This window comes from Monodelphis domestica, chromosome 4 (assembly GCF_027887165.1).
Source record: "Monodelphis domestica isolate mMonDom1 chromosome 4, mMonDom1.pri, whole genome shotgun sequence".
NCBI lineage: Eukaryota > Metazoa > Chordata > Mammalia > Didelphimorphia > Didelphidae > Monodelphis > Monodelphis domestica.
In genome coordinates, this window is record NC_077230.1 from 92,258,278 (window position 1) to 92,283,765 (window position 25,488).

Below are 25,488 nucleotides of genomic sequence, written 5' to 3' on the forward strand. Positions count from 1 at the left end.
CATTAGTATTTCTGTATATCTACAACACATCTCAGCAGCAAGAATTAGAAAAAGAAACTCCATTTAAAATCACCCTAGACAATATAAAATACTTAGGAATCTATCTGCCAAGACAAACACAGGAACAATATGAACACTAAAAACTATATCTAAACAATTGAAAAAATATGGGTAGGATGAGCTAACATAATAAAAATGACCATCCTCCCCAAACTTATTTACTTATTTAGTTCCATACCCATCAAACTACCAAAAAACTTTTTTACTGAATTAGAAAAAAACCATAACAAAGTTCATATGGAAGAACAAAAGATCAAGGTTATCCAGGGAAATCATGAAAAAAATGTGAAGGAAAGGGGCCTTGCAGTACCAGATCTCAAATTGTGCTACAAAGCAGTGGTCATCAAAACAATATGGTACTGGGTAAGAGACAGAAAGGAGGATCAGTGGAATAGATTTGGGGTAAATAACCTCAGCAAGCTAGTGTTTAAGAAACCCAAAGATCCCAGCTTTGGGGACCAAAATCCACTATTTGATAAAAACTGCTGGGAAAATTGGAAGACAGTATAGGAGAGATTGGTTGGATCAACATCTCACACCCTACACCAAGATAAATACAGAATGGGTGAATGACCTGAATATAAAGAAGGAAACTATAAGTAAATTAGGTGAACACAGAATAGTATACATGTCAGATCTCTGGGAAAGGAAAGATTTTAAGACCAAGAAGAGATAGAGAATATTACAAAATGTAAAATAAATAATTTTGATTACATTAAATTAAAAAGTTTTTGTACAAACAAAACCAATGCAACCAAAATGAGAAGGGAAACAACAAATTGGGAAAAAAATCTTCATAACAAAAACCTCTGACAAAGGTCTAATAACTCAAATTTATAAGGAGCTAAATCAATTGGGGAGTGGCTGAACAAATTGTGGTATCTGTTGGAGATGGAATACTACTGTGCTCAAAGGAACAATGAACTGGAGGAATTCCATGGGAACTGGAATGACCTCCAGGAATTGATGTAGTGTGAGCAGAACCAGGAGAACATTGTACACAGAGACTGATACACTGTGGTACATTTGAATGTAATGGACTTCTCTACTAGCAGCAATGTAATGATCCTGAACAACTCAAAGGGATTTCCGAGAAAGAACACAATTCACATTCAGAGGAAAAACGGTGGGAGTAGAAACACAGAAGAAAAACAACTGCTTGATTACATGGGTCGAGGGGGATATGATTGGGGATGTAGACTCTAAATAATTATCCCAGTGCAAACATCAACAACATGGAAATATGTTCGGATCAAGGACACATGTAAAACTCAGTGAAATTGCGCATCGGCTATGGGAAGGGATGGGGGAGGGGAGGGAAAGAATATGATTCTTATAACCAAGGAATAATCTTCTAAATTGACTAATTAAATAAAAATTTCAAAATAAGTAAGTAAGTAAATAAATAAATGTTAACAGCCTTTTTTTTCATATCAACACTGCTAACCTCAGTCAAAAACAGGCAGTAAAAATATCACCACACAACAAATAAGCATTGTCAAGTAAAACAAATACTCAAATTCACCATGCCCAAGTTGTATGCCATTATACTTTTAGTCTATCATCTATCTATCAGGAGGTGGATAGGATCCTCTGGAGAAAAGATTGTTCATTGCCTTGGTCAGAGTTGTCAAGTCCTTCAAAGCTGATCTTTTAAGAAGGTTATTATTCGCCTATTACAATTTGGCTGGTTCTGGTCATTTTACTGTATCTGTTCGGGGTGCTCATAGTTTTCATAATTTTTTTATGGTGCAAAAAACATTTCATTATACTCATATACCACAATTCAAGCCATTTCCCAATTGATGGACATCTGAATTTCTAGCTCTTTGCTTTACTTTTTCCTTTTTATTTCTGCTTCAGGAAGAGGAAGCTTAGTTTGCTTGTAATTATTCCCAGCTGGCTTTGTCTGCCTCTTGAATGCCCCCTCTTCTTATTCTCACTTGTTTCCTGGCTGAGAATGATACATTTCCATAACAAATTGTGTATGTCCATACTAGAAGTGTATTCAACTTTGCTTTGTTCCATTCTGTAAAATTGGACTTGAACTCTGGACTTCAATCCCCACAATTCCTTGCTCCACTTCCCCAGGATGCTTTGTAATCTCACCTGGGCCGAGATTGAGAAGGTATTTAACTTGATTGCAAAAGCTTTTAGCTCTCTTTTGGACTTCCGTTTTGGAGCAGAGGTGTCTCTTCCATGATGTGAGGTTATTTTGTCTAGGCCTCTGGCCTAGGCACATGTTTCTTACTTGTATATTCTTTAATCCTTAGTCCTTAATAAACCTCTAAAAAAATATAATACTCCTTGCAGAGAGAAACTAATTTCTACCTGCCTCAGTCTCCCCAATATTCCCTAATTTTAATCTATACACATTCCAAGTTAGGTTCATCTAGTGTCTGGAGGATATGAGTTCAAATCTAGCATTGGACACTATTTTGTTTGACCCTAGACAATCACTTTACCTCTGTTTGCTTCAGTTTCACCATATAAAAACAGGGATTATAATAATAGAACCCACCTCCCAGTGTTGTGAGGATAAAATGTAGTAATATTATGGCACATAGTAGTAGATGCTATATAAATGACTACTACTATAATAATTATTATTTTTTTTATGTATACTTTTCTCACACATCCCAGTCATGAGAAAGAACAAGTTCTATAGCCTGCTTCCTCTTGGTATTACTACTGGAGTAATTCCTTTAATCTTCCCTTTTCTAGCCAGAACTAAAAACTCTCAGAAAGGAACAAATGCAACTGCAGGTCCTCTCATTCTTATTTAATTCCCCTTGTTTCCATTTCAAAGTTCTTATTCAACTCTAATCTGTTCTTCAGGAATGCTTAAAAGTTCTCTATTACATTTAAAGTTTATTTTTTTCCCCTTTAGAAAAGTTCTGAGGCTTTCTTGAAAGAGCTTTCCAAACTTTTAGCCCTAAAGAAAAGAGCCCTTACAGACTTACATGTATTTCTAGTTGGATTCTGGTTGTGCTGGGAAGTTTCTCTTTCATTTCCTGTGCTAGCTTTGCTGTCAACCTTCTTTACTATTGAACCAAGAACTTCTGGCTGACTTTTTTGTGAAGTTCACAAATGGACCAACTGATTTTGATTCTTTGGTACTTCAATTCTCTTGTTCTGGTGCCTACTTGCAGTATTATTTTCCTTGACCTGGTAACTTAAGTTATTGGTTGTGATCTGAGAATTTACATTTTGGAGTTTCTTTTAGGAAATGACTGGTTGTTTCTTTCTACATCCACTTCACTTTGTGGTTCAAAGACATCTGGACAATTTTCTTTTAAGAATTCTTGAAAGAAAAAAAAAGGATGCCTAGGCTTTTTTTTTTTTGTGGGAGAGGGGGTTGAATTCAGATAGTCCAAAGATTCTTTTTCTCCTTCATCTGCTTTCCACATCAGCTGTTTTGCTATGAGATATCTTACCTTTTCTTCTATTTTTTCCCAGTTTTTAGATTTTGTTTTAATATTTCTTGTTGATTCATGAAATTTTTGGCTGTTATTTGGTCAATTCTAATTTTTAGGGAGCTTAGGCAATGTTTTGTACCTCCTGTGCCAAACTGCTAATTCTTTGTTCAATTTGTTCTTTCATAGCGCTTATTTATTTTCCAATTATTTCCTCAAGTGTTCTTATTCCATTTATGAAAACATTTTAAACCTTTTAAAAGATTCTTTCTTTGTCTCTTCCAGGAATTGTAATTCAATTTTTGCTCAAGCTGTGTTGGGATCATTCTCTTCTGCATTTGTGTCTTTATTGTTCCTGTCACTGTAACAACTCATAGTTGGGAGAGAAGAGGTTGTTCTTTTTTGTTTGCAGGTTCTTCTTCCCTACTTCTTGACTTTGACCTTGATGTTAGAGTTATGCTCTGCAGCACTTCTGGAGTGAAGTTCTGGGCTTGTCCTGTTGCTGTTTCCTTTTCTTTTTTTTTTTAATTTAAAAAAAAGTATTTATTTTTAAAATATTTTTCCCATGGTTATATGATCCATGTTCTCTCCCTCCCAGAGTTCACTCACAACCCACTTCCATATTATTCATTTTTGTAATAAGAGTAATCTTTTAAAACCTAAACCCCAAATCTTATACCCATATATACAAGTGATAAATCATATGTTTTTCTTCTACATTTCTACTCCAACAGTTCTTTCTCTAGATGTGAATAGCATTCTTTCTCATAAGACCCTTGGTACTGTCCTGGATTGCTGCATTGCTATTAGTAGCAAAGTCTATTACATTTGATTGTCCCACAATGTTTCAGTTACTGTGTATAATATTCTCCTGGTTCTGCTCATTTCACTCTGCATCAGTTCATGAAGGTCTTTCCAGTTTTTATAGAAATCGAGCAGTTCATCATTCCTTATAGGACAATAGTATTCCATCACCATCACAATTTGTTCAGTCCCCCAAACAAGGACAACTCCCTCATTTTCCAATTTTTTAATTCTTGGAGTACTGAGGGTAGTGCTATTTCAAAATCTCAGCCCCTAGACCTGAGCTCTGCAAATTCCTGATCTGACTTTGATTCTAAGCAAAAGCTACCTGTTGTTGTACTACCCCCCTTATCAAACAAGTGAAAAGCTCTGTCAGTTTAGAGGGTCAAAATTATGGCTCCCTTTTGGTTTGGGATTCTCTACCCTGGTATTCCTCTGGAGGCTTGGCTAGGTATTGAAAGTGAGATCTTGATTTGCACCTGAGGTATGAGCCCCACTGTTCATACTGGGAGTTTTTGAACCACATCCTTTCTCTTTATCCTGCCCAGGGACTCTCCATACAGAATGCTACAGGAGTGCACATGTTCCCTTTTCACCAGGCCCTGGATCTGTGTGACCTGGGATTGGATAGTGGGAAACAAAGGTCCAGTTGGAACTAGTATACAGTACAGTACCTCAGTGTAGGACGGGGTGTACCAATCTCTTTTCTAAAGAAAACTAGGAAGAATGGGTCTGATATAAAAAGTCTTGTTCTTAGGATATTTGCCCTGGGATCTCAACATTTTGTTTTCAGCATCTTCCTTTTAAATGCCATAGAATGAACCTTTCCCTTTCCCATTTCTGATGTCTAAGTATTTTCTGACCATTAGGTCTATACAATAAATCAGAAATGTCTAAATAATTTAAGGTACTTAGATACTGCCACTAAAATATCATAAGCATGATCCTTGCTGCCATTTTTTGAGTGATGCTAAGAAATGAAGATTTCCTTGTTCAATATGTGTCTAGTATGTTTTGTAACTTTAAAGAAATTCAGAAATAAATTCTCATCTTTAAAAAAAAGGAGGAAAGAGAAGGAGGAGCAGAGTCAAAGAAGATAACTATTTTTTTTTCTCAAGAGGCCATGGTCCAAGTCTGAGCATGTTTATATTAAAGAACAGAGCCAGTGCAATAGTAGAGAATAAAATTTAAAAAGAAAAAGGGATAAGCCTTTCTACTTGATATTCATTGGTTTTCTGTCTCCTTCCTTATATTAGATCAGCTGCCACTTGTTTTTTTCCCCAGCATATCTACCTTTAATCTCTTTTGTAAAAAATTTGCTGCTACTGGTATACTTAACTTACTAGGACTACATTTAACCATGATATAAGAACAAGCATGCTCTGAATAAAGAACAAAGGGGGTCTCCCTTGCAAATTTAATACATGAGTAAGTGCCTTCTCAAAAGCTTTTTTGGCTTCCTTATTGTTTTACTGCATTATTCCAGATATCTGAGGCTTTTGGATCAGTGGCCTTCTGATAAATGATGAGTTCTCTTCATACTACTTTATAGTTATCTTTGTTCAGTTCCAAGAAAAGTCCATATTCAAATGAATTCAAATGCTTTCTGATAAGGAGAGAGTTGGGCCAGGTTATCTTTTGCTGTTAGGCAACTATTCAGTCTGTTTTGGTTTTAATTTTCTTGCTACTAGATTTTTATCCAACTTAGACAATTTAAAAATAGTGTTTCAAGCCATATTAGTTTGATCTAATATTTTATTATTCTATAGTCAGAAGTGGTAGAACACAACAAATAAAAGAATACACAAATATACTTACCAGGATCCAAACCCCATGGGCCTCCTATCATATTCTGGTAGGTCTGGAGCAATCTTACATGCTTGTATGTTCAGGTATTTAAATATGTGGATTTTGCCTTTTATACATATCTACAGAAAAAGAAGAATCAAATAACATCATCATGTACTTATTCAAAGGTACTATACTTTATTATAAAGATGACATTTAAAATTAGTAGTGAGAAAAAATGGCATTTCCATATACTTCAGCTAGAAGAAAAATATAAAAAAATGAATGAATTAAAAATATGAGACTATATTTGATTGATAGAATTTTTTAATGGAAAATTGGTATCTATTCATTCTGCTCTCACATTACATTTTATGTAATATGCTGTGTGTTTCAACAATTAAGCAATTCTACCACTTTTGTTTTATAAGTATAGAAAATGGGACAGTGATAAAATTACCTATCTATGTATGGTTAATGGTATTAACTGATATTCAGCTAATAAAATAGTATCAACTTATTTAAGCCAGTTATATTTTTCCTTGGAAATTCTATATAGACTTATGTGGACCAGACATTTTTATAAAGAAAATGATTTTTAATGTTTCTATTCTTTACTATTGTGCGGTAAGGAATAATGAACTGGAGGATTTCTATATGAAGTGAAAAGAACTTCAGGAATTGATACAGAGCGAAATGAGCAGAACCAGAACATTGTACACAGAGACTGATACATTATGGCACAATTGAATGTAATACTAGCAACAATGCAACGATTCAGGACAATCTGGAGGAACTTATGAGAAAGAATGCTATCCACACTCAGAGAAAAATATGAATAATATGGAAATAGGTTTTGAACAATGATGCATGTACAACCCAGGGGAATTACTTGTCAGCTCCAGAAGTGAGGAGGAAAGAGGGGTTGGAAATATCATGAATCATGGAACCATGGAAAAACATTCTAAATAAATGAGTTTTTATTCTTGTACTGACTTTTCTATTATCAGTGCAATAAACATTTCTTCACAGGTTATGCTTGCAGTTTTTTGACTCTAGAGACACAGGTGGATAGAGTGATAGGCCTGGAATCAAGAAGGTCTAAGTTCAAATCTAGCTTCAGATATTAGCTATGTGATGACGGACGAATCACTTATTATCTCTCTGCCCTACATTCTCCAACTCTAAAATGGGAAATATAATAATACCTACCTTCCAGGGTTGTTTTGAGGATCCAATGAGACATTTGTAAAACACTTAGTTCAGTGTCTGGACCATCGTAAGCACTTAATAAATGCTTGCTGCTTTTTTCCCTTCCCACCCTTAGCCACAATGTGAAATACAATTTCTCTTATATTAAGAGAATTCCTTGCCATCTTCAATTTTAATAATAATAACAAAAAAAATTAGAGGACACAGAATAGTGTATATCACACTAATAGTAAGATCCAAATGCTTCTAGAAGTGAAAAATTTAAATTCTTTGGATGTATTACACCCATCTATATATTTCAAAGATATTTACAGGTGTCAGACCAATTCACAGATAACTAGAATTATGTAAAGGCAGATAGTAAATAGTAGATATGACTTCTATTTTGGAATTCTATAAACTATATTATGGCAAATATTATGAGAGCTGATGGAACTCTGTAATAAATGCAATAACTTCAGAATTGCATTCAGTCACTTTTGTTGAGCAAATGGCCAATGCTTTGTTCTATTAAATAAGCTGATGATTTCAGAAAACAGACACAAAAACAATAATTGGATAAATGGATATTTTAATACACAAAACTGAAGAACAAAATCTTCCCTTGCTTTACTATGAATGCTTTCAAGGAAGGAATTCCAATTGCAGAAAAGGAAAGAAAGAAAAAAAATAAGGAAGCTGACTTCAAAATAATAATATAACTTTTCTTAAGGACTTAGTTTCAAAAGGAAACTTAAATGGAAACAACCTAAATTTCAAATTCTATCTTCTACTCAACAGTTTCAAGTGGCTTACCTGTGCAGGAGGAGACTGCAGGGGGTTGTTATCTAGGGTGATCATTTGTAAGTGCCTGAGGTTCCGATAACAAACAGGGATTGATGTAATTTTATTACAGGAGAAGTCTAACCGTATTAAAGGCAAGTCAGCAAGCTCTGCATGTATGAAGGAAAATGGAAACATTTAGTCAATTGAATTTAAAACTCCAAAGAACTAAAAATCACATGACCATGAATATACATTCTTAAGATACTACAAATATTTTTTACTGCAACTAGGCTGATGCTTAAAAAAAGGCTTTAAATCAACCATCATGCAGGATGAAAGTTACTTGATATAATAAATTACTACTTTCTGAAGACTAAGCGCTAGAGCAAGAGAGTCAGAGAGACAGAGAGAGACGGGGGGGGGGGGGGTGGGAGGGAGAGAGGGAGAGAGACAGAGAGACAGAGAGAGAGAGAGAGAGAGAGAGAGAGAGAGAGAGAGGGAGGGGAAGGAACTACAGTTTCTATTCAGCAAGTAGCAAGGGTATCACAAGGTCAGCATTAATGAGAGTTCTCAATATCTCTTGCTCCTAAGGTAATGAATGGGTTAGTCCAAAGTCCTCAAGGAAGAGAGAATTGGGTAGGAAAGGAGAGGGAAAGCAGAAAAGGTGTATAAATTTTGGGTAGTCCAAGTTAGGTCATTATGTTTTGGATGTGTTGGGAGTTTTTTAGGAGTTTAAATTAGGAGGTCCAAATTTCTTTGGATCAATCCAAATAGATTCTATCAATATCTTAACTCATGAAATTTCTTTAATTGGTAAGTTTTTTATGATTTAATGATAAAAGAACCAAGTTTTATGTAGTACAAGGGTCTGGTTGTAGTTACAATGTCAGCCTCTAAGGATTAGAGCTAACCCTCAACAATCTTTGGCTTCTTTCATGGATCTATTTCAATGTTCATTCTATTTACATTTTAAAAGTTGTTTACAAACCAGTTAAATACCCAATTAGCCTCTGTATTTTCTGAAATAAAGAACTTATTTTGGAAACTGCAATTTCTTTTCATTTGTCCCAACAAAGACAGACTTAATTGCTTTTGTAACTAACTCAAGGATAAATATACAGATTTTTTCATATACTTCTCTGTATTCCACCTACAGTGCCTAGGTCTAAAAACATCACTTTAGCATATATTCAAATAAATACCTAGTAAGGTGAAATATGTTATCTCCTCAAAGGATTTTTGTATGTTAGTCTGTCATAAACTTTCCTTAGCAAAAATAGTTGTTTTCCCCAAGAATTTATATAACTTATATAATATTCAGATATCATATCCTTATTAAATTCTACCCACCTTCCACCAAAGGTGAGCTTTATTAATCTCTAGGATCTTCTCAGTAGTCCTTTATGCTTAATAGAGGAGGAACATCAACTTTGGTAAATCAAAATAAAGATGATGCAGTAAAAGAAACTAATAACAAACCAACAAAATAGGCTGCAGAAAAAACATGATTTTCAAATATAATGTATTTTTATAATGTGTTACATGCTATAAATACATTTCTAAAAAAGTCAAAACATTGAAAACTTTTTCTGTTCACCTTCAGGTAAACGCACTAAGTGATTTCTTCTGATGTTAAGATCTCGCAAAGATTCCAAATTGCCAACTTGGGGAGGTAGCGTCTGAATTTCATTACAACTCACATCCTATGCCAAAAGTAAAAGCAAAATAAAAAGTGAAGAAGTGTCTTAGTATTAGTCATTTATTTACATCAAACTATCTGAAAAGTGAAATGACCTCTAAATTCCTTAATATGCCTAAAAATTCTGTTTCTATCATCAAGACTATCTTAATTTCCATAGCTGGCTTACTTTTTTTTTTTAAATCCTTACCTTTCATCTTAGATTGATATTAGGTATCAGTTCCAAGGTACAAAAACAGTAAGGGTTTAGCAAATGGGTTAAGTGACTTTCCTGGGGGCATACAGATAGGAAGTGTCTGAAGCCAAATTTGAACTCAGGACCTCTTGTCTCTAGGTCTGCATCTTTATCCACTGGACCACCTAGTTGTTCCCCCTCCCCCAACTATCCCCCCCCCCCACAAAAAACCCTTTACCTTCCTTCTCAGAATCAATACTGTTTATTGGTTCCAAGTATATGTGACAATTGGGTAAAGTGATTTGTCTAGGATCATACAACTAGGAAGTGTTTGAGGCTAGATCTGAATCCAGGACATTCCATCTCTAGGTCTAGCTTTCAACACACTGAGTCACCTTGTTGCTCCCTGGTATTTACTTTTGATAATACCAATCATTACCATTTAACAATACTATCAATTTCTATAAATGGGTTAGAAAAAATCTGAAGTATCTGCTTGAATTTCATAGTTATGAACAAGAAATTCATAAGACAAAATTGTATCTAGTGTAAGAAGCTGCAGTACAAATTCATCATTTTTATTATAATTTGGACAAATAGCATGGTCCCCAAAGTGCTTAAAATGCCTTCATATATAGATTCCAAGACTGGTTAATATACATATTACAATCATTTTGAAAGTGGATAGAACCACTTTCAGATCTTTAAATGCAGGTAGTATTTATAGTATGGGCAAGTTACTTGGGTGAATAAAACATCAAACTGTTGCAAAGAAATGCTAACTGATATAAGAATGAAATTATAACATGTCTCATTTATTCAAATCTGACACAAACACTTCCAAGCTGTTGACTTGTAAAGTGACTTAACTCTAGGTGCCTAGAAATGACTTAGTATTGATTTTTAAGACAGAAGGCAACGGTTTAAAAAATAGACACAATACCATTTAAAAAAGAAGAAAAGTCAGGGGCAGCTGGGTAGCTCAGTGGATTGAGAGCCAGGCCTAGAGATGGGAGGTCCTAGGTTCAAATTTGGCCTCAGACACTTCCCAGTTGTATGACTCTGGGCAAGTCACCTGACCCCCATTGCCTAGCCCTTACCACTCTTCTGCCTTGGAGCCAATACACAGTACTGGCTCCAAGGCAGAAGGTATGGGTTTTATTTAAAAAAAAAAAATAAAAGAAAATAAAAGAAAAAAAAAGTCAAATGTGATCACACAACTAAATAGTAAAGGTCTAAATGGAACCCAGGTGTGTCAGTTTCTAGTTTAATGTTATAACCATCAAATTTAGATTTTAAAAGGATGCTTATAGAATTTAAGAATCTAGAAGTGTTCTGTATAAAGTTGGGCACTTCAATGTTTATTGAACTTAACTAGGACTGAATATCTTCATATCAAGTAAGACAAAACATCAAGAAATTATCTTTAACTGCAGCATAAAACACTGTTATAAAGAAGACTATTGTTTCATTAAGGAAATTATTAAAAATATGTTGGATTACTAAGAGGAGGTTTTTAGATAGAGCCTTTTAGATAGAGCCTCTTTCCTTGAAAGTCTTAAATAAGATTTGCCTGGAACCATTTAGTTTGGCAAAATCCTGTATGAAGTAAAAGATTTGGGCCAGATGAACTACAAAGGTATTTTTATGTCTATCATTCATTATATCTTTAAACTTGGTCTCCTTAATATTTAGTGATCTTAGGTCTGTAAAATATATTTTTAAGGGCAAAATTTCATATTCCATGAGGCAACCTCAAGCCCTCCATAAAAAATTATGGGACTATATTAAGGCCCACCACCCACTGAAGCTGGAAATTATTTCAAAGAAGATGTAAGATAATTCAGTATTTTCATTAACTTCACGGTAGGGCACAAAGTGGCTAATGGGTAATTAAACATAAATTGAAAAGAGTTGGATAAAACACTTTAGCTTATCTGTCCAACATATAAACAAAGTATAAATATAGAAGGCACAACTGGCATGACCCAATCTTCTGATAAACTTGTATTTATTATAAGTATTTTTAGAAGCTATAAAGTAAAAATACCAGAAATATACAAGGCATTGTTATACAATGTACAATTTTAATGCCAGCATACTATAATTAAGTCAAATTCTGAAAAGACATACACTAACTTTAAAAAAAAATTCACTCAAACAAAATTAGCTCTAAGAACAGAGTTAGATTTAATATGTTAATTACATTTCTTTCCAATTTTACAAGTGCATTTACATATTTTGAACCTAACTGAAAAAATGTGAGTCAATTTATGATGTTACAATTGTACTGTTCATTATACTCAACATTTCTTAAGGACATGTGGACTAAATTTCATTCCAGTTTAAGACTGGAATGTCAGTTCAGGAATATGGATAGACACTTTAAAAAGAACAGAAATGGTAAAAAATTTATGGTGAAGATTCTTAGACAATCCAGCTGCTATTAAACTGGAAGAAGCTCTAGCTAGTAAAAAAAAAAAACAAACCAAACAAAAACTCAAATTTAAATAATGCTTTTCAGTGAGAAACATGTTTTCTTTTCCCCCTACAACCATACTGTAAAGGACTTAACTGATATTTCTATAGAGTTTAAAGGTTTCTTCCAAAATGCCTTATAAACATATCTCAATTTGATTCTCTCAAAAGCCCTATGGGATAGATAAAAATATCATTATACTTGCTTTACAGATGACAAAACTGAGTCTTAGAAAGGTTGTTACTTGCTTACCATGTTTATAAGCAACAATTAGATCATGCACTAAAGTCTCCCGACTGGGTTGATGATAATCATCCATTCTGTCATAACAGTTAATCAAAATTCCTTATCTAAATCGGGGTTTTTTAACCTGGGATTTGATAACTATTTCAACATATATGGTTTCCCTTTTATTCCTATATATTTTGTTTTGTGCATTTAGCATTATTCTGAGGAGGCCACAGGCTTCACCTGAGTGCTATAGGCTAAAATGAGAACATCTGAATTAAGAGATATTAACAAATCATATTTGAAGCAATTTTATACATTAGTGGCAAATGCAGCATTTGAAAATAAAAGCCCCTATTAGATTATGACTTATAAAAATCCAAACCATCAGGTAAGAACACAGTTCTAATGAAATAAAGAAGTGGGACTTTTTTTTCAAATCTTCTCTCTGTTACATACCATCTACTATGACCTTAGGAAAATCACAAGCTCAGTTCCTTCCTCTGTAAAATGAGTAGGATGGAAAAGATGACTTTTAAGACTCCCTTCCATCTGTAATTCTTTAATTCTATAATTCTATGATCCTACCAGTAAATCAGTTAGCTTTTTGCTTTTTCAATGGCCCTCATTCTAGCCTACAGTCTCATGAAACATTTATTATTCACCTCAAGAAGAAAGAATAAAGAAGAAAATGGATGAATCAGTACAAATCTATCACCAATTCTGAAAATGAAAACTGAAAGGTACATATTTTTTAACAGATAATTTTCACATATAAAGAACAGCATATGTAGAAATCACAATCAAAATAAGACATTCACTTACAAGCTCTGTCAAGTGTCTGAGATGTCCAATTTCTTCAGGAAGAGAGACCAATTTATTATTACTGGCAATCAAGACTTTCAGTGGGAGATTACACATATGTACTGGCAATGTTGAAAGCTGATTCCGACTAAATGGGAAAGAAAAAGAGGAAGCAGTCTGAGGGTAAAACACTTCATTCACATTCGAAATTCAACAGTATATACTAAATATGAGATGCATTGTTCCCATACTGACACTAATATTTAAAAAGTCAGTGCTTTATCAGTGAACATATATTATCAACAAATTAGCTTAAAGAGTTCTAATTTTTTTCCATACTCTCATCTTTAACATCTTCCATGCTTTCACCCTGCTCCCTACAAACATGGCTAGATTTTGAATTAAATCAATAAAATTTAAAACTAAATTTGAGGGGGCAGGTGGGTAGCTCAGTGAAGTGAGAGCCAGGCCTAGAGACAGGAGGTCCTAGGTTCAAATCTGGCCTCAGACACTTCCCAGCTGTGTGACCCTGGACAAGTCACTTGGACCCCCATTGCCTAGCCCTTATCACTCTTCAGCCTTGGAACCAATACACAGTATTGATTCCAAGACTAAAGGTAAGGGTTAAAAAAAAACTAAATTTGAATTTAATTTTTTAAATTTGAAATTAGTCAATTCAATTTTGAAAAGATGAATTAAGTATTTATTAGGCTTTTGCAATAGGACAAAGCATCGTAGGAGGCTCTACGGATACAAATACAAAAAATGAAATAAAACCTCTCAGGCTGTTGTTTTACAATCTCTCCTGCTTTTATCAATTTCCACTCATTTCTAAAACCCTTGCAATATCTTTTTTAGGAAGAAAACTGCTAATTATCTGGTTACCAGTGATCTCTTATGGCTTTTCTCAGTAGTCATAATTCTTGACTTTCCTTCAGTTTTAACACTTATTAACTACTCTTCTACACCTAAACATTCTTTCTTGGGCTCTAGTGACAATGCTCTCTGGATCTTATTCCAAGTTGTCTCACTATACCTTCAGAGGGGGCATCTCTGATGTCAATCAAATGAGTGTTCCTAAACAATGTTTTGGATCCTCTGTTTTCCTCTCTCTCAGTACATAATCTCATTCCTTCCTAAAGGTTTGATGGTCTTCTGTATATGCAAACAATTCACAAATCTATATATAAATTGCTTTTATATTTTATTCCTCAATAACTTGTTGGAAGTTATGGAACATTCTCTGGATTTTCCATAACCATCCCTGACTCAACAAAACTCTATTCCTTCTATTCCTCTCATTACACATGAAAGAAAGAAAGAAAGAAAGAAAGAAAGAAAGAAAGAAAGAAAGAAAGAAAGAAAGAAAAAGAAAGAAAGAAAGAAAGAAAGAAAGAAAGAAAGAAAGAAAGAAAGAAAGAAAGAAAGAAAGAAAGAAAGAAAGAAAGAAAGAAAGAAAGAAAGAAAAGAAAGAAAGAAAGAAAGAAAGGAAGGAAGGAAGGAAGGAAGGAAGGAAGGAAGGAAGGAAGGAAGGAAGGAAGGAAGGAAGGAAGGAAGGAAGGAAGGAGGGAAGGAAGGAAGGAGGGAAGGAGGGAGGGAGGGAGGGAGGAAGAAAGGAAGGGAGGGAGGGAGGGAGGGAGGAAGGAGGGAGGGAGGGAGGGAGGGAGGGAGGGAGGGAGGGAGGAAGGAGGGAGGGAGGGAGGGAGGGAGGGAGGAAGAAAGGAAGGGAGGGAGGGAGGGAGGAAGGAAGGAAGGAAGGAAGGAAGGAAGGAAGGAAGGAAGGAAGGAAGGAAGGAAGGAAGGAAGGAAGGAAGGAAGGAAGGAGGGAGGGAGGGAGGGAGGGAGGGAGGAAGGAAGGAAGGAAGGAAGGAACCCTACCCATTTTTCTCCATTTCTATTAAGGGTAATAATGTCCTTCCAAAGATCCAGATTCACAACCTGAGAATCCCTTCCTTCTTCCTCCCTCTCATATCCAGCTGCCAAATCAATTCTGTATTCTACATCTCTCTCATCTACCCCTTTCTCTCTATTCACATGGTAAGCAATCTCATTTATGCTCATTATAAAGAATGCTTGTTGAATGAATTCATTCAACTCCTGTTTGGATCACTATAATAGCATCCTGATTGGTCTTCACATAGCTGCCAAAATTATCTTCCTAAAGCAAAGGTCTGATGCCAGTCACTTGTTCAAGAGTTTTCAATGACTTTATATTGTTTTCTAGATAAAATACAAACTCCTAAGTTTAAAATACTATCAGCCAAAAATCCTATACAATCTGGCTTCAGTCTACATTTCTAGCCTTATTCACACTCTGTCCTCATAAGGCACTTAATATTCCAGTTAAATTTGTTGCTTAGCCTACCCCAATTCCCCTGGTTGTTAGTGTACTCTCCCTCTTCAAAATATCTTACACTTACCTATTTTCATGTTATATATTGCCTCCTCTTATTAGAATATAAGCCCCTAAAGGCAGGAACTGGGTTTTTTTTTGTCCTTGTATCTCTAGTGTTTTGTACAGTACCATGCACAGGAATACTTAAAAAGTGTTTGAGGAAATCATTGAACTGAAAATCAGTTTCATCTTTAAAATTTTCCTTAAGGCTGCTTTTCATGTAGCCTGCAAAAAAAATACTTTTATGGATATAATACTATTTTCTTGATCCCTTCTTCTTTTACCCACCCACCAAGAACATGTAGAGCTCTATCTCTAAAAGCAAATCAACTGGGGGGCAGCTGGGTAGCTCAGTGGATTGAGAGTTAGGCCTAGAGAGGGGAGGTCCTAGGTTCAAATCTGTTCTTAGACACTTCCTAGCTGTGTGACCCTGGGCAAGTCACTTGACCCCCATTGCCTAGCTCTTACCATTCTTCTGTCTCAGAACCAATACACAGTATTGATTCCAAGACGGAAGGTAAGGGTTTAAAAAATAAATAAAAAATAAAAGCAAATCAACTATTCTTGAGCCTCTACCATTCATTCAATTATTCTAGTAGTCATTTATTCTCTCAGATATGGAAGAAATTGTTAAGTGTGGATATGTAGCAAAGAATTATGACAACCTAACTTGAAATAGTTGATATTGATATGAAACTTACAATGTGATAAATCAAATACAGAATTGTTTAAGAGAATGCAATGATTAATTAAGAGAATAACATCTAGTTGTGTGTGCTGACAGCATGTGCAGGCTTTGATGCTGAGGAAGACTCTCAGGCAATGACTCTAGCTTCCTTATATACATGCCTGACTAGGCATTTTGATTGGCTCTCTTGCATGACTTGGTCTCTTCTCCTCATCTCTACTTCACATTTTCCACTTCTCAGCTTCCCTGCCTTTCTTCAGTCCCATCTTCTGCAAGAAGATTTTCCTAGGTCTCTTTAAAATATGTGCTTTTCCTCTGAGATTATTTTCAATTTACTTTGTATAGACTGTATTTGTACATAGGTATTTTCATGTTGTCTCTGCTGAAAAGGGTATTTGACCCTTATTGGTTATTGGTAATACCAATAGTTGCCACTTGTGTGGACAGGCTCTTGAGGATGACTGTTGAAGAAATTGGCTGCTCAAGCAGCTAAAGAAAGATTTCTGCTTAGGCCAATTATATAAGAACTATTTATTTTAACTATTAAATTGTATAAAAGAGAAAGTAAAAGGAAATAAGTATTGATAAGAAATTCCCTATTAACTAATAATTTGACATAAATTCCCAACCCAATTTTCCCAAGGGAAGACTTAGTGATTACCAAATCCTCCTTAATCTATATTGTTTATCTAAATTATAAATTCTAACATACTAAACCTATTTCCAAAAGTTATGAACTTAATGTCATAGAGCTCTGCCAAACTTCCTTTCCCTTCTGACAAGATCAAACTCTGCCAGTCTGAGTCACAATCTGGCTCCCCTAGAGGAGTTCTGAAATGCTGCTTGGTAACTCCACTGCTCTCTGATCAAAATACCTTTTCAACTCCTTCAGATTCAAAAGCTGGAAATCTTCCACAAATTCTCCAAGGCTGATCAGAGGGAAAGCCAGGTACAACCAACCTCTGAGTCTCTGTCCCAGAAGTGGTTGACAGTTTCTCAACTGATGCTCTTAAGACACATTGCAAAATTCTCTTCCTCTAACCTAATCAGGGTTCCACGGCAAATCTTAAAGCAGCCTAGGAAGTCTCAAATCACTTTTATAAATCCTACATCTGACTACACTCCATTCTTAACTAGGCTAATTACACTTACACTATAATTAACATTACAATTCCCTCATTAGATTATCAATCCTGAGAAAGGGGAAATTGCTTTTTGCCTTTCTAACTTATATCCCTAGTGCTTAGCCAGTGCCTGGCACATACCAGATACTTAAAAAATGTTTATGGTCTTAGTTTGATGGATCTCTTCAGTTCTAGATTTCTGAGCTGCAATAAGGTAATTAAATGACTATGCCAAATGTGACAATAATATAGTGATCCCTTGGCAGGTTAAAGCTTCTTTCTGTGCCACCAAAATCAGGCTCATAAACTGCACCTCTGGTCCTAGTGAAAGAAGGAGTCCCCAAAAATAAATAAATAAATAATAAAAAAAGAGTCTCAATCACAAAGCAATATGGACAATGAATGCATAGGAATTTTATGGTAGAATTAGTACACAGAAGCTTTAAAGTAGAGATTAGGTCTGGATAAGGAGAGGTTAGGAAAAATAAAGTGGGCAAAAGCATAAAGATGGAAAAGCATAAAGTGTGTTCTAGACATAGTGAATACATTAGTTTGGGTGTAGCATGGGATTCACGTAGAAAAAATGTGGGAGAGAGGACTAGAAAGGAAGCATAGGATTTGATTCTGAATGATACTGAATGTTTGGCTAAGGAGTAGGGATTTTATCCTATAAAATAGAAATGAACCATTAAGGTTTCTGAGAAAGGAAGCGGGAAGAAGAAAGCAATGTTTTATAAAAATTAATCTGTGGGATAGACTAGAAAAGGCAAAGTAGAGGTAAAGAGACTCTCCTCATTCCCTCTACATTTACTCCCAATCCTTTCTCCTTTAGTCCTGTCCCACTCCCTCCAAACTAAAAGACCAGCTATAAGGAGATGAGACATAAGGACTTGAACTAAAGAAAGATCAGCAGAACCAGAAAGGAATGAATGGATGTTATAGCAAAAAGTCATCTAGTCCAACACCCTCATTTTATATATGAGGAAACCAATGCTCAGGAAGATTATATATGACATCCTCAAAGTCTTAGAAAAGTGATAAGTGACTATAAAGCAGTGGTCATCAAAACAATTTGGTACTGGTGTAGAAGAGAGAAATTATAAGAAAATGCATGCAAGGGACAGAAAGTTGAGGATGGATCATCTGTCAGTCAAATGAAGATTCCATTTGGAATGGGACCGGGAAAAACAGTTTGGAGCCAAGACAATAGCTGGTCTGGGCTGATGGGCTTTTGGCTTTTGGCTGATGGTGGTGACTGAAGCTGAGGCTGAAGGTTTTTGCTGGCTGGATGATTTGAAGGCAGAAGGAAGAAGAAAAGACAGTGGTCCTGATATCTCTCTGACTGACTCTGTTTCACAACTGTGACAGAATTGCCATTTTCCTATATCCTCCTAACCAAGGCTCCCTGTAGAGAACGGGGGTATCCCACTCCTCTTATCCTCTACCCTTGCCCTGTCTTCCCCAAATAAACCCTTACTTGAGAAAGAGAAAAGAGTGATTTGAGGGAGACCGAAGAAAGGGGGGAGGGGGAAGCTGAAAGGCTTCTGAAAAGGGAGGAAGAGGGAGAAGGGTAGACAAACCTGATCCATTAGTCATCTATTATCAATCAATATACACCCTCAAGTATATATCGATTATATATTGGCACCCTGAAACAGACTGAACTTACAATCTCAGAAAAGAAAAAATGTTTAAACAAATTCTCTGTGGAGCTGTGGTGATGCCAATCCAGCCATTACTGGATTTGGGGTCTACAATATACTCTATAGCAGAATGACCCACATGATTCTTGATTCTCTGGATTATCTTGGCAACACTACCATGTTTATACTGCAGTTGCCTTTTCAGACTGAACCTATACTATGGCAGATTTTGACTCAAGTGTACATTATCTCTATGGCAGCTTTATAGACTCTGACCTATTTAAAGAAATATATATATATATATATATATATATATATATATATATATATATTTCCCAAAAAGGCAGAACAGATAATGGTGGTAGATAATAACCTGGAAAAAGTTATTAAGAACTTATTTGAGGAATTGATCAAGGAAAAAGGGTTAGACCAGATTAAAGACAAGAACAATGGCCAGGCAGATAGTGCACCTAAAAAAAGGAAAGAAAGGCAAAGAAATCAAAAGTCAATGCAAAGGGAAATGAAAATGACAAGGACACCAAGTCTGATAGTGAACCAGAAAAAATTTGCCCACCAAAGGAGGTCACCAAGCTGTCAAGTACAGCTGGTATATTGCAATCTAAAGTGCACAGACAGTTTACATCACAGGAACTTGAATCCCTGAAAGACGTTTTCCAAATTTTATCGATCAGCCTTTTAAGACGCAGAAAGAACTGAAATGAGCTTTTAGGATCTTTGACCCAGACTCTGAAGATCTAGAGTTTCTCCTGTCCGAACTGTTTAGTCCTCATGAGCAACACCAATTTATTGAGAAGACCATGTCTGAAGATAACTAGTTGGCCCACAGAGGAGCAAAGGGTAGGCCTAGAGATGTAGGGAAGACTTGCTCCAAGCTATAAAAACTCTGTTGCTCATAGCCTAATGCTTGGGCAAGATTTGATAAACTCAAGCAGAACAAAGGGGAACATCCAGTCACATTGATTATCTCTCAGAAATGGCAGAACCAATTATGGGTCTAGAGGATAATAGTGAGGAGTCTTTTAGTCATGTGCACAGACAGTTTTTGAAGGGTTGCACACTTCACTTGAAAAAAATTTTTAAACATGATTTTCCTAAATATGACACTGTCAGTATGATAGAATTATGTGAAAATGCTAGTTACCTCCATGATATTCAGTCAGAACAACATAAACAAATGCAAGACTTATAAGATAAATTAGAGATAACAGACAAAAATCTAAGGGAAAAGGAGATAGAGGAAATCAAGAAACTAAACACTGTTAGGACTTACACAAAATCTAGTTGCAATCAAAAAACAATACAGAGGGAGACTAGGCAATGCTTTTCTGCCACAAGAGAGGACACCTGATAAAAGATTGTTTTCTGAAGAAGAAACATGAAGTGAATGACAACAAAACCCACACAAAATAGATACAGAACCAAAATTCGACTTGCTGTTCTCATTGTCTCATTCTCATCTCAAACTAAAATCCACCAAGCAAGCAACAGATTTAGAAGAGATGCAACAAGCCATTAAATCGGGGAGCCAAACCTAAGTATTCAGACATGGTTAGGAAAGAATTATGAAGCCAGGCCTGTAATGTATGTAGTTTGGTACATGGAGATAGAAGAGATAGTGTAAAAGAGGCTGCTGTTAAAATTAGGAGGAAAAAGATGAGAAACAACAAAAAAATTGTGCAAGAAAGTGAATCTGTTAGAAATAGCATATTCAATAAATCAAGAGACAGGCAGAGTCAAGTAATACAGGTAGATGAAGAAATTAAAGACATAATGTCTCAAATAGCAACTGACATAAGAGACTTAGAGAAAGGCTGTATAGTAACCACACAGGAAAAAAGTGCAAATCAAATCAAATCATTATTAGAGAACTTTTTTCAGTGCAGACTGGGAATGGGAGTTGAATTTTGTAGAAGTAAAAGACAGAAAAAGAAAAAACTCAAACAGGAGTTATAGATAGATAGAAAGATAGATAGATAGAAAGATACACAGATACATAATTTCAATTCCCTACAGGTTACTGTTGCTATAGATGAAAATGTTTTGAAATCATTCACAGAAGTGCATGACATCCAACCAAACTCACTTAATTCTTCAAATAGCTATATGGCACTGATAGACATAACATCGAATTTGAATTCAGAAGCAGAAACCTTCCATCCAACAATGAGTGATTTAGATAAGACTGTAAATTTCAAAACTACTCCACCCTATTCAGGCCATTCTTTAGAAGATGGGATTTAGCTATTTCCTGATAAATAACAATAGAGATACTTGGAATAACAGAATCAGGTCTTGGAAACGACAATCTCCACCCTACTCAGAGTAACAAGATTAGGAAGGGCTGCAGCAAAACTTAAGATTTAATTATTTGAGAATATGGCCTTCAACAGACATGTGCAAAAAGGACAGATCTCTGGGAGGTCCTAGGTCAAGCTAGAACCACCATGGCACATGTGAGACGCAGGAAGTGAGGTAGAGAACAGCCTCTGGAGTTCTCGTGACTTCCTGTGAGGAGGGCTAGAGGCAGTGGGAGATGGTACTTGGAGTTGGAGGAGCCCGCAGACTGTTTTTCTCCAGATTGGTCACGTGAGTGATAAGGACTGATCTCTTTCATTGCCTTGGCTATCCAGGGCCTTAAAGCCCACTTTGGCTCAGCCTGAGCAGAGTGGGTATTTAAACTTCTTTCCTTCTCTCCCCTTTCCTTCTCTCTCTCCCTCTAATACTTTCTTCTTCCTGTTTGTAATTAAAACATAAAAAAAAGTTGGCAGCTGACTTGAGTGTTTCATTTAGGAATTACATAGCTGAATTCCTTGGCAACCTTTAATATATATACCAGTCTTTAAAAGTGATTTCACTATCACAGTGTGGCTGACCACGAAAGTCTAACGAGTTCCCTCAATAAACTTCCTGAATTTTCTTGCCTTTTTACTCTACAAAAAGTTACTGAAAATGAAGCTGACATTACATTTGAAAACAATAATCCTATTCAAAGTAATAGAGGTGACGACAGTTGAATTTGAAAAGGGGAATGGAATGGAAGTCTTACTAACTGAAAGAACAACCAAGGATTAATGACAGACTTGAAGCCAACATTCTAAATGGCAAAGGGGAATCTGGCCAAATAAACTTATGTGAGATAAGCAACAGCTATGATTTAAATTCATGTTCCAATGTAGTAGAGGAAGACTTCAGAGGAAATGATTTGAATCAAAAAGAACTAACTGATCCTAACATACAGCTGGCAGAGGGTAGCACAGGAATGAACAATGACTCAGCAGCAATACACACCTTAGCTACACAGCCAGAAACATATGTATGTACTACTGTGGGAAAGAATGATGGCACACATCCTACTATGCAGGGGAAAATGCAGATGTACTAAACTTATTCCCAGAAGAAAATAACAACATAGAGGGAAAGATTTCTATCTCTACACAGTCAAAAGAGAGGGAAGATGAACATAAACTTCAGACTGGTGATAGAGTAGGATTTATAAATATTAGTAACAGCATTGAATATCTGCAAGAAGAAACTAACACTATACCATCAAGTTTATTGATTCAAAGTGAAAATCTAAAGCTTAGTAGTGAGAAACAACTAGAAACTGATTTGGGAAATATAAAAGCTGGTGACATAGGCTTAGATCAACACACACAGCCAGAGTTAGCAACATCTGACAAAAGTTTACATGACACTGAACAAAATCCAATGAATAACATAAGGATTACAGGATTCAGTGAGTCAGATTCAGATACAGAATCAGAAGGAATACCAGAGGGTGTAATAATAATGGATCAAGATGATGTAGAACAAATGCCTTATCAATTTTATAATCTTTATGAAGAGGTAGATGAAGAAGGGGATGTGTGGGAGACAAGTGAGAAAATTTAATACCTTGAAACCAATACAATCAAAATCTCACCAAGATTATGAAGATGAGATGTTCTTTGGGCACAGAACAAGGTGTATACCATTAGAAGAACTTCATGCAAGATTAGGGGTTGATAATGAAGATGACTTTATAGAGAAGTTGAATTACATGGCTTGTACAGATACAGATTTGGAATGGGAAGGTGGATATCTAGGAACATATTAAGAACTGGAGGAGAGATAGATACACAATTTCACATCTATTCTCTAACTTCAAAAACATGGCAAATACCATTCATGCAGTGAGAGTGAAACCAAGATGAGCTGGAGTTCCACAGGGTAACATATAACACAAGACCTTATGAGAATGAAGATTAGTCTTAGGTAGAAAAAATATTCCAGCAGTATTTCAACAATAAGAAGAACACTCCTAAGCTTGTGGCATAAAACTCCAACTTCATAACTATGACAGGCACAAACACCTAGAATGCTATAGAAGCATAGATTCACATTGGATGAATTTGTTATTAAAGACTTTAACATCAAATTATAGTTCTGAAACAGGTTATTCATATCCTCTCAACCTTCACCCTAAACAATCTCTACCAGAGGAAGGAAGAGAGGGAAGGGTATTCCATGAAGATATTATCATATCATTATCATAGTTTCAGATACCTCACTAGAAACAACAATGTGATCATGTCATAAATGAAGATACATACAAATGACATCTGATAATAAAAAAAAAAGCCAGTCATAAGCAGCAACACAAGTAGCCCTAGGAAAACAATAATCAATAACAGTCCCTATGGAAAACAAAGGAAAGCACATTAGTACATATCAACAGAGATTACAGACAAGAGAGCATTGCACATGTTAAAATAATGAAAGGAAAGCACTGCAAAAGCCATTAAAACAGAGTATAAAGAAAAAAAAATGCATTTAAAAATTTAGCTCCAAAGCCTCTACATATTCTATACAAACTCTCTGCCAATCATAGTAACAGAAAAGAAAGAAACAATATCTCAAATGAATACGTAACTCCATGACCAAATGAAATACATTATATCCAAATTCTATTTCCAAGGCATAGCTAAAGAAAAAGATGTAAAAAATTCAAACATCAAAAAGATAAAATTTCAAAATCAATATTCTTAACAAAATTCTAAGAACTGATACACTATACTATACTATTATGCTTATACCCACCCATGAAGATTAACATAAGTAAAGCTTACTTCCATGCATGAAGATGAACACATGTAAAGCTTGCTTCCACTTATGAAGATGAACACATGTAATGCTTACTTCCACACATGAAGAATAAATGATGATTTCTGACAAGCATTCATGAAGAACTCAGCTTACTTCTATGCACAAGGAAAATTTTAATCTTACATACATGCACATGTAAAAACCTTACACGCATGCATGTTCCTGATTGTTCCAGTTTGTTCCTGAATTGAAGAACACAGGATTACAATCAAGAGTGGCAAAAGACAAGAGTGGTATGTGGACCAGATGACAAAGGGTAGAGTTTTTATACAATCAACTCATAAAAGGACATGGAAGGACTTTGAAACGTTGGACTTGTGATCATGAGGATATGTAAGAACGCATCATACATGTTAATATCACATATATGCATACAGACCCTACATAGAAAAGGAAGATGTCTCATGGAATGGGTAAGTATACAATGTACACAGCATAGCAGCAAAACAAAAGTCACACTGATATAAATTTCTGTGGAAAATTCAAACAGACAAAGATATTTCTTATCTGCATGAGTTTGCACAGAAATCTAAAACGATGTATATGGATGTACACATGTAAATCTGTATAGGTACACTTTATGTACACATGTAGATATTAATGTACTAACAAACTATTAGAATAATTTATTAATGTTCTAATAACTAGAGAATCTGTTCAAAATCTTAGGGAAGTAGGGACAGACATAATTACTTAAGTATAGAAGTTAGATTGCATTATGATTTTAGGTTAGCAATTGTTAGTGATAGAAAATTTTACTTAGTTGAATTTACAGACATTAGGAGATAAGACAGTTGCATATTCAAAATGCTATGAAATTGTTGGAATTGTTTGAAACTGTTATATGAGTTATTATGTCAAAACCATGTTCATGTAAATCCTATACCTAAACCATTTTCCTATACCCAAACGTAGCATAGAACTAGACAGACAGAATGCCTAAGATAAGTTTAGGATTTGTTATTTTGGGAGGGTAAAGGAATATTTAAGATACTACAAGATTAAGAATTAGATAGATTACAAAGCAGTAGTCATCAAAAAA

The 25,488-nt window shown here is 35.3% G+C and overlaps 1 protein-coding gene across 17 annotated transcripts in view; it reads right to left on the reverse strand.

The window, feature by feature from the left end:
* LRCH3 (leucine rich repeats and calponin homology domain containing 3) overlaps positions 1 to 25,488 on the reverse strand; it is a 162,279-nt gene that overhangs the window by 84,620 nt on the left and 52,171 nt on the right. For 16 of the 17 annotated variants that reach the window (XM_056793606.1, XM_056793608.1, XM_056793601.1 and 13 more), the window contains 4 exons: positions 13,452 to 13,578; positions 9,643 to 9,748; positions 8,076 to 8,212; positions 6,099 to 6,208 (listed from right to left, as the gene is read on the reverse strand). In XM_056793606.1, coding sequence (XP_056649584.1) covers positions 6,099 to 6,208; positions 8,076 to 8,212; positions 9,643 to 9,748; positions 13,452 to 13,578 — 480 coding nt within the window. Of the gene's footprint in view, positions 1 to 6,098; positions 6,209 to 8,075; positions 8,213 to 9,642; positions 9,749 to 13,451; positions 13,579 to 15,850; positions 17,994 to 25,488 lie in introns of those variants that run through there. The other variant, XM_056793611.1, reaches the window with a different exon arrangement.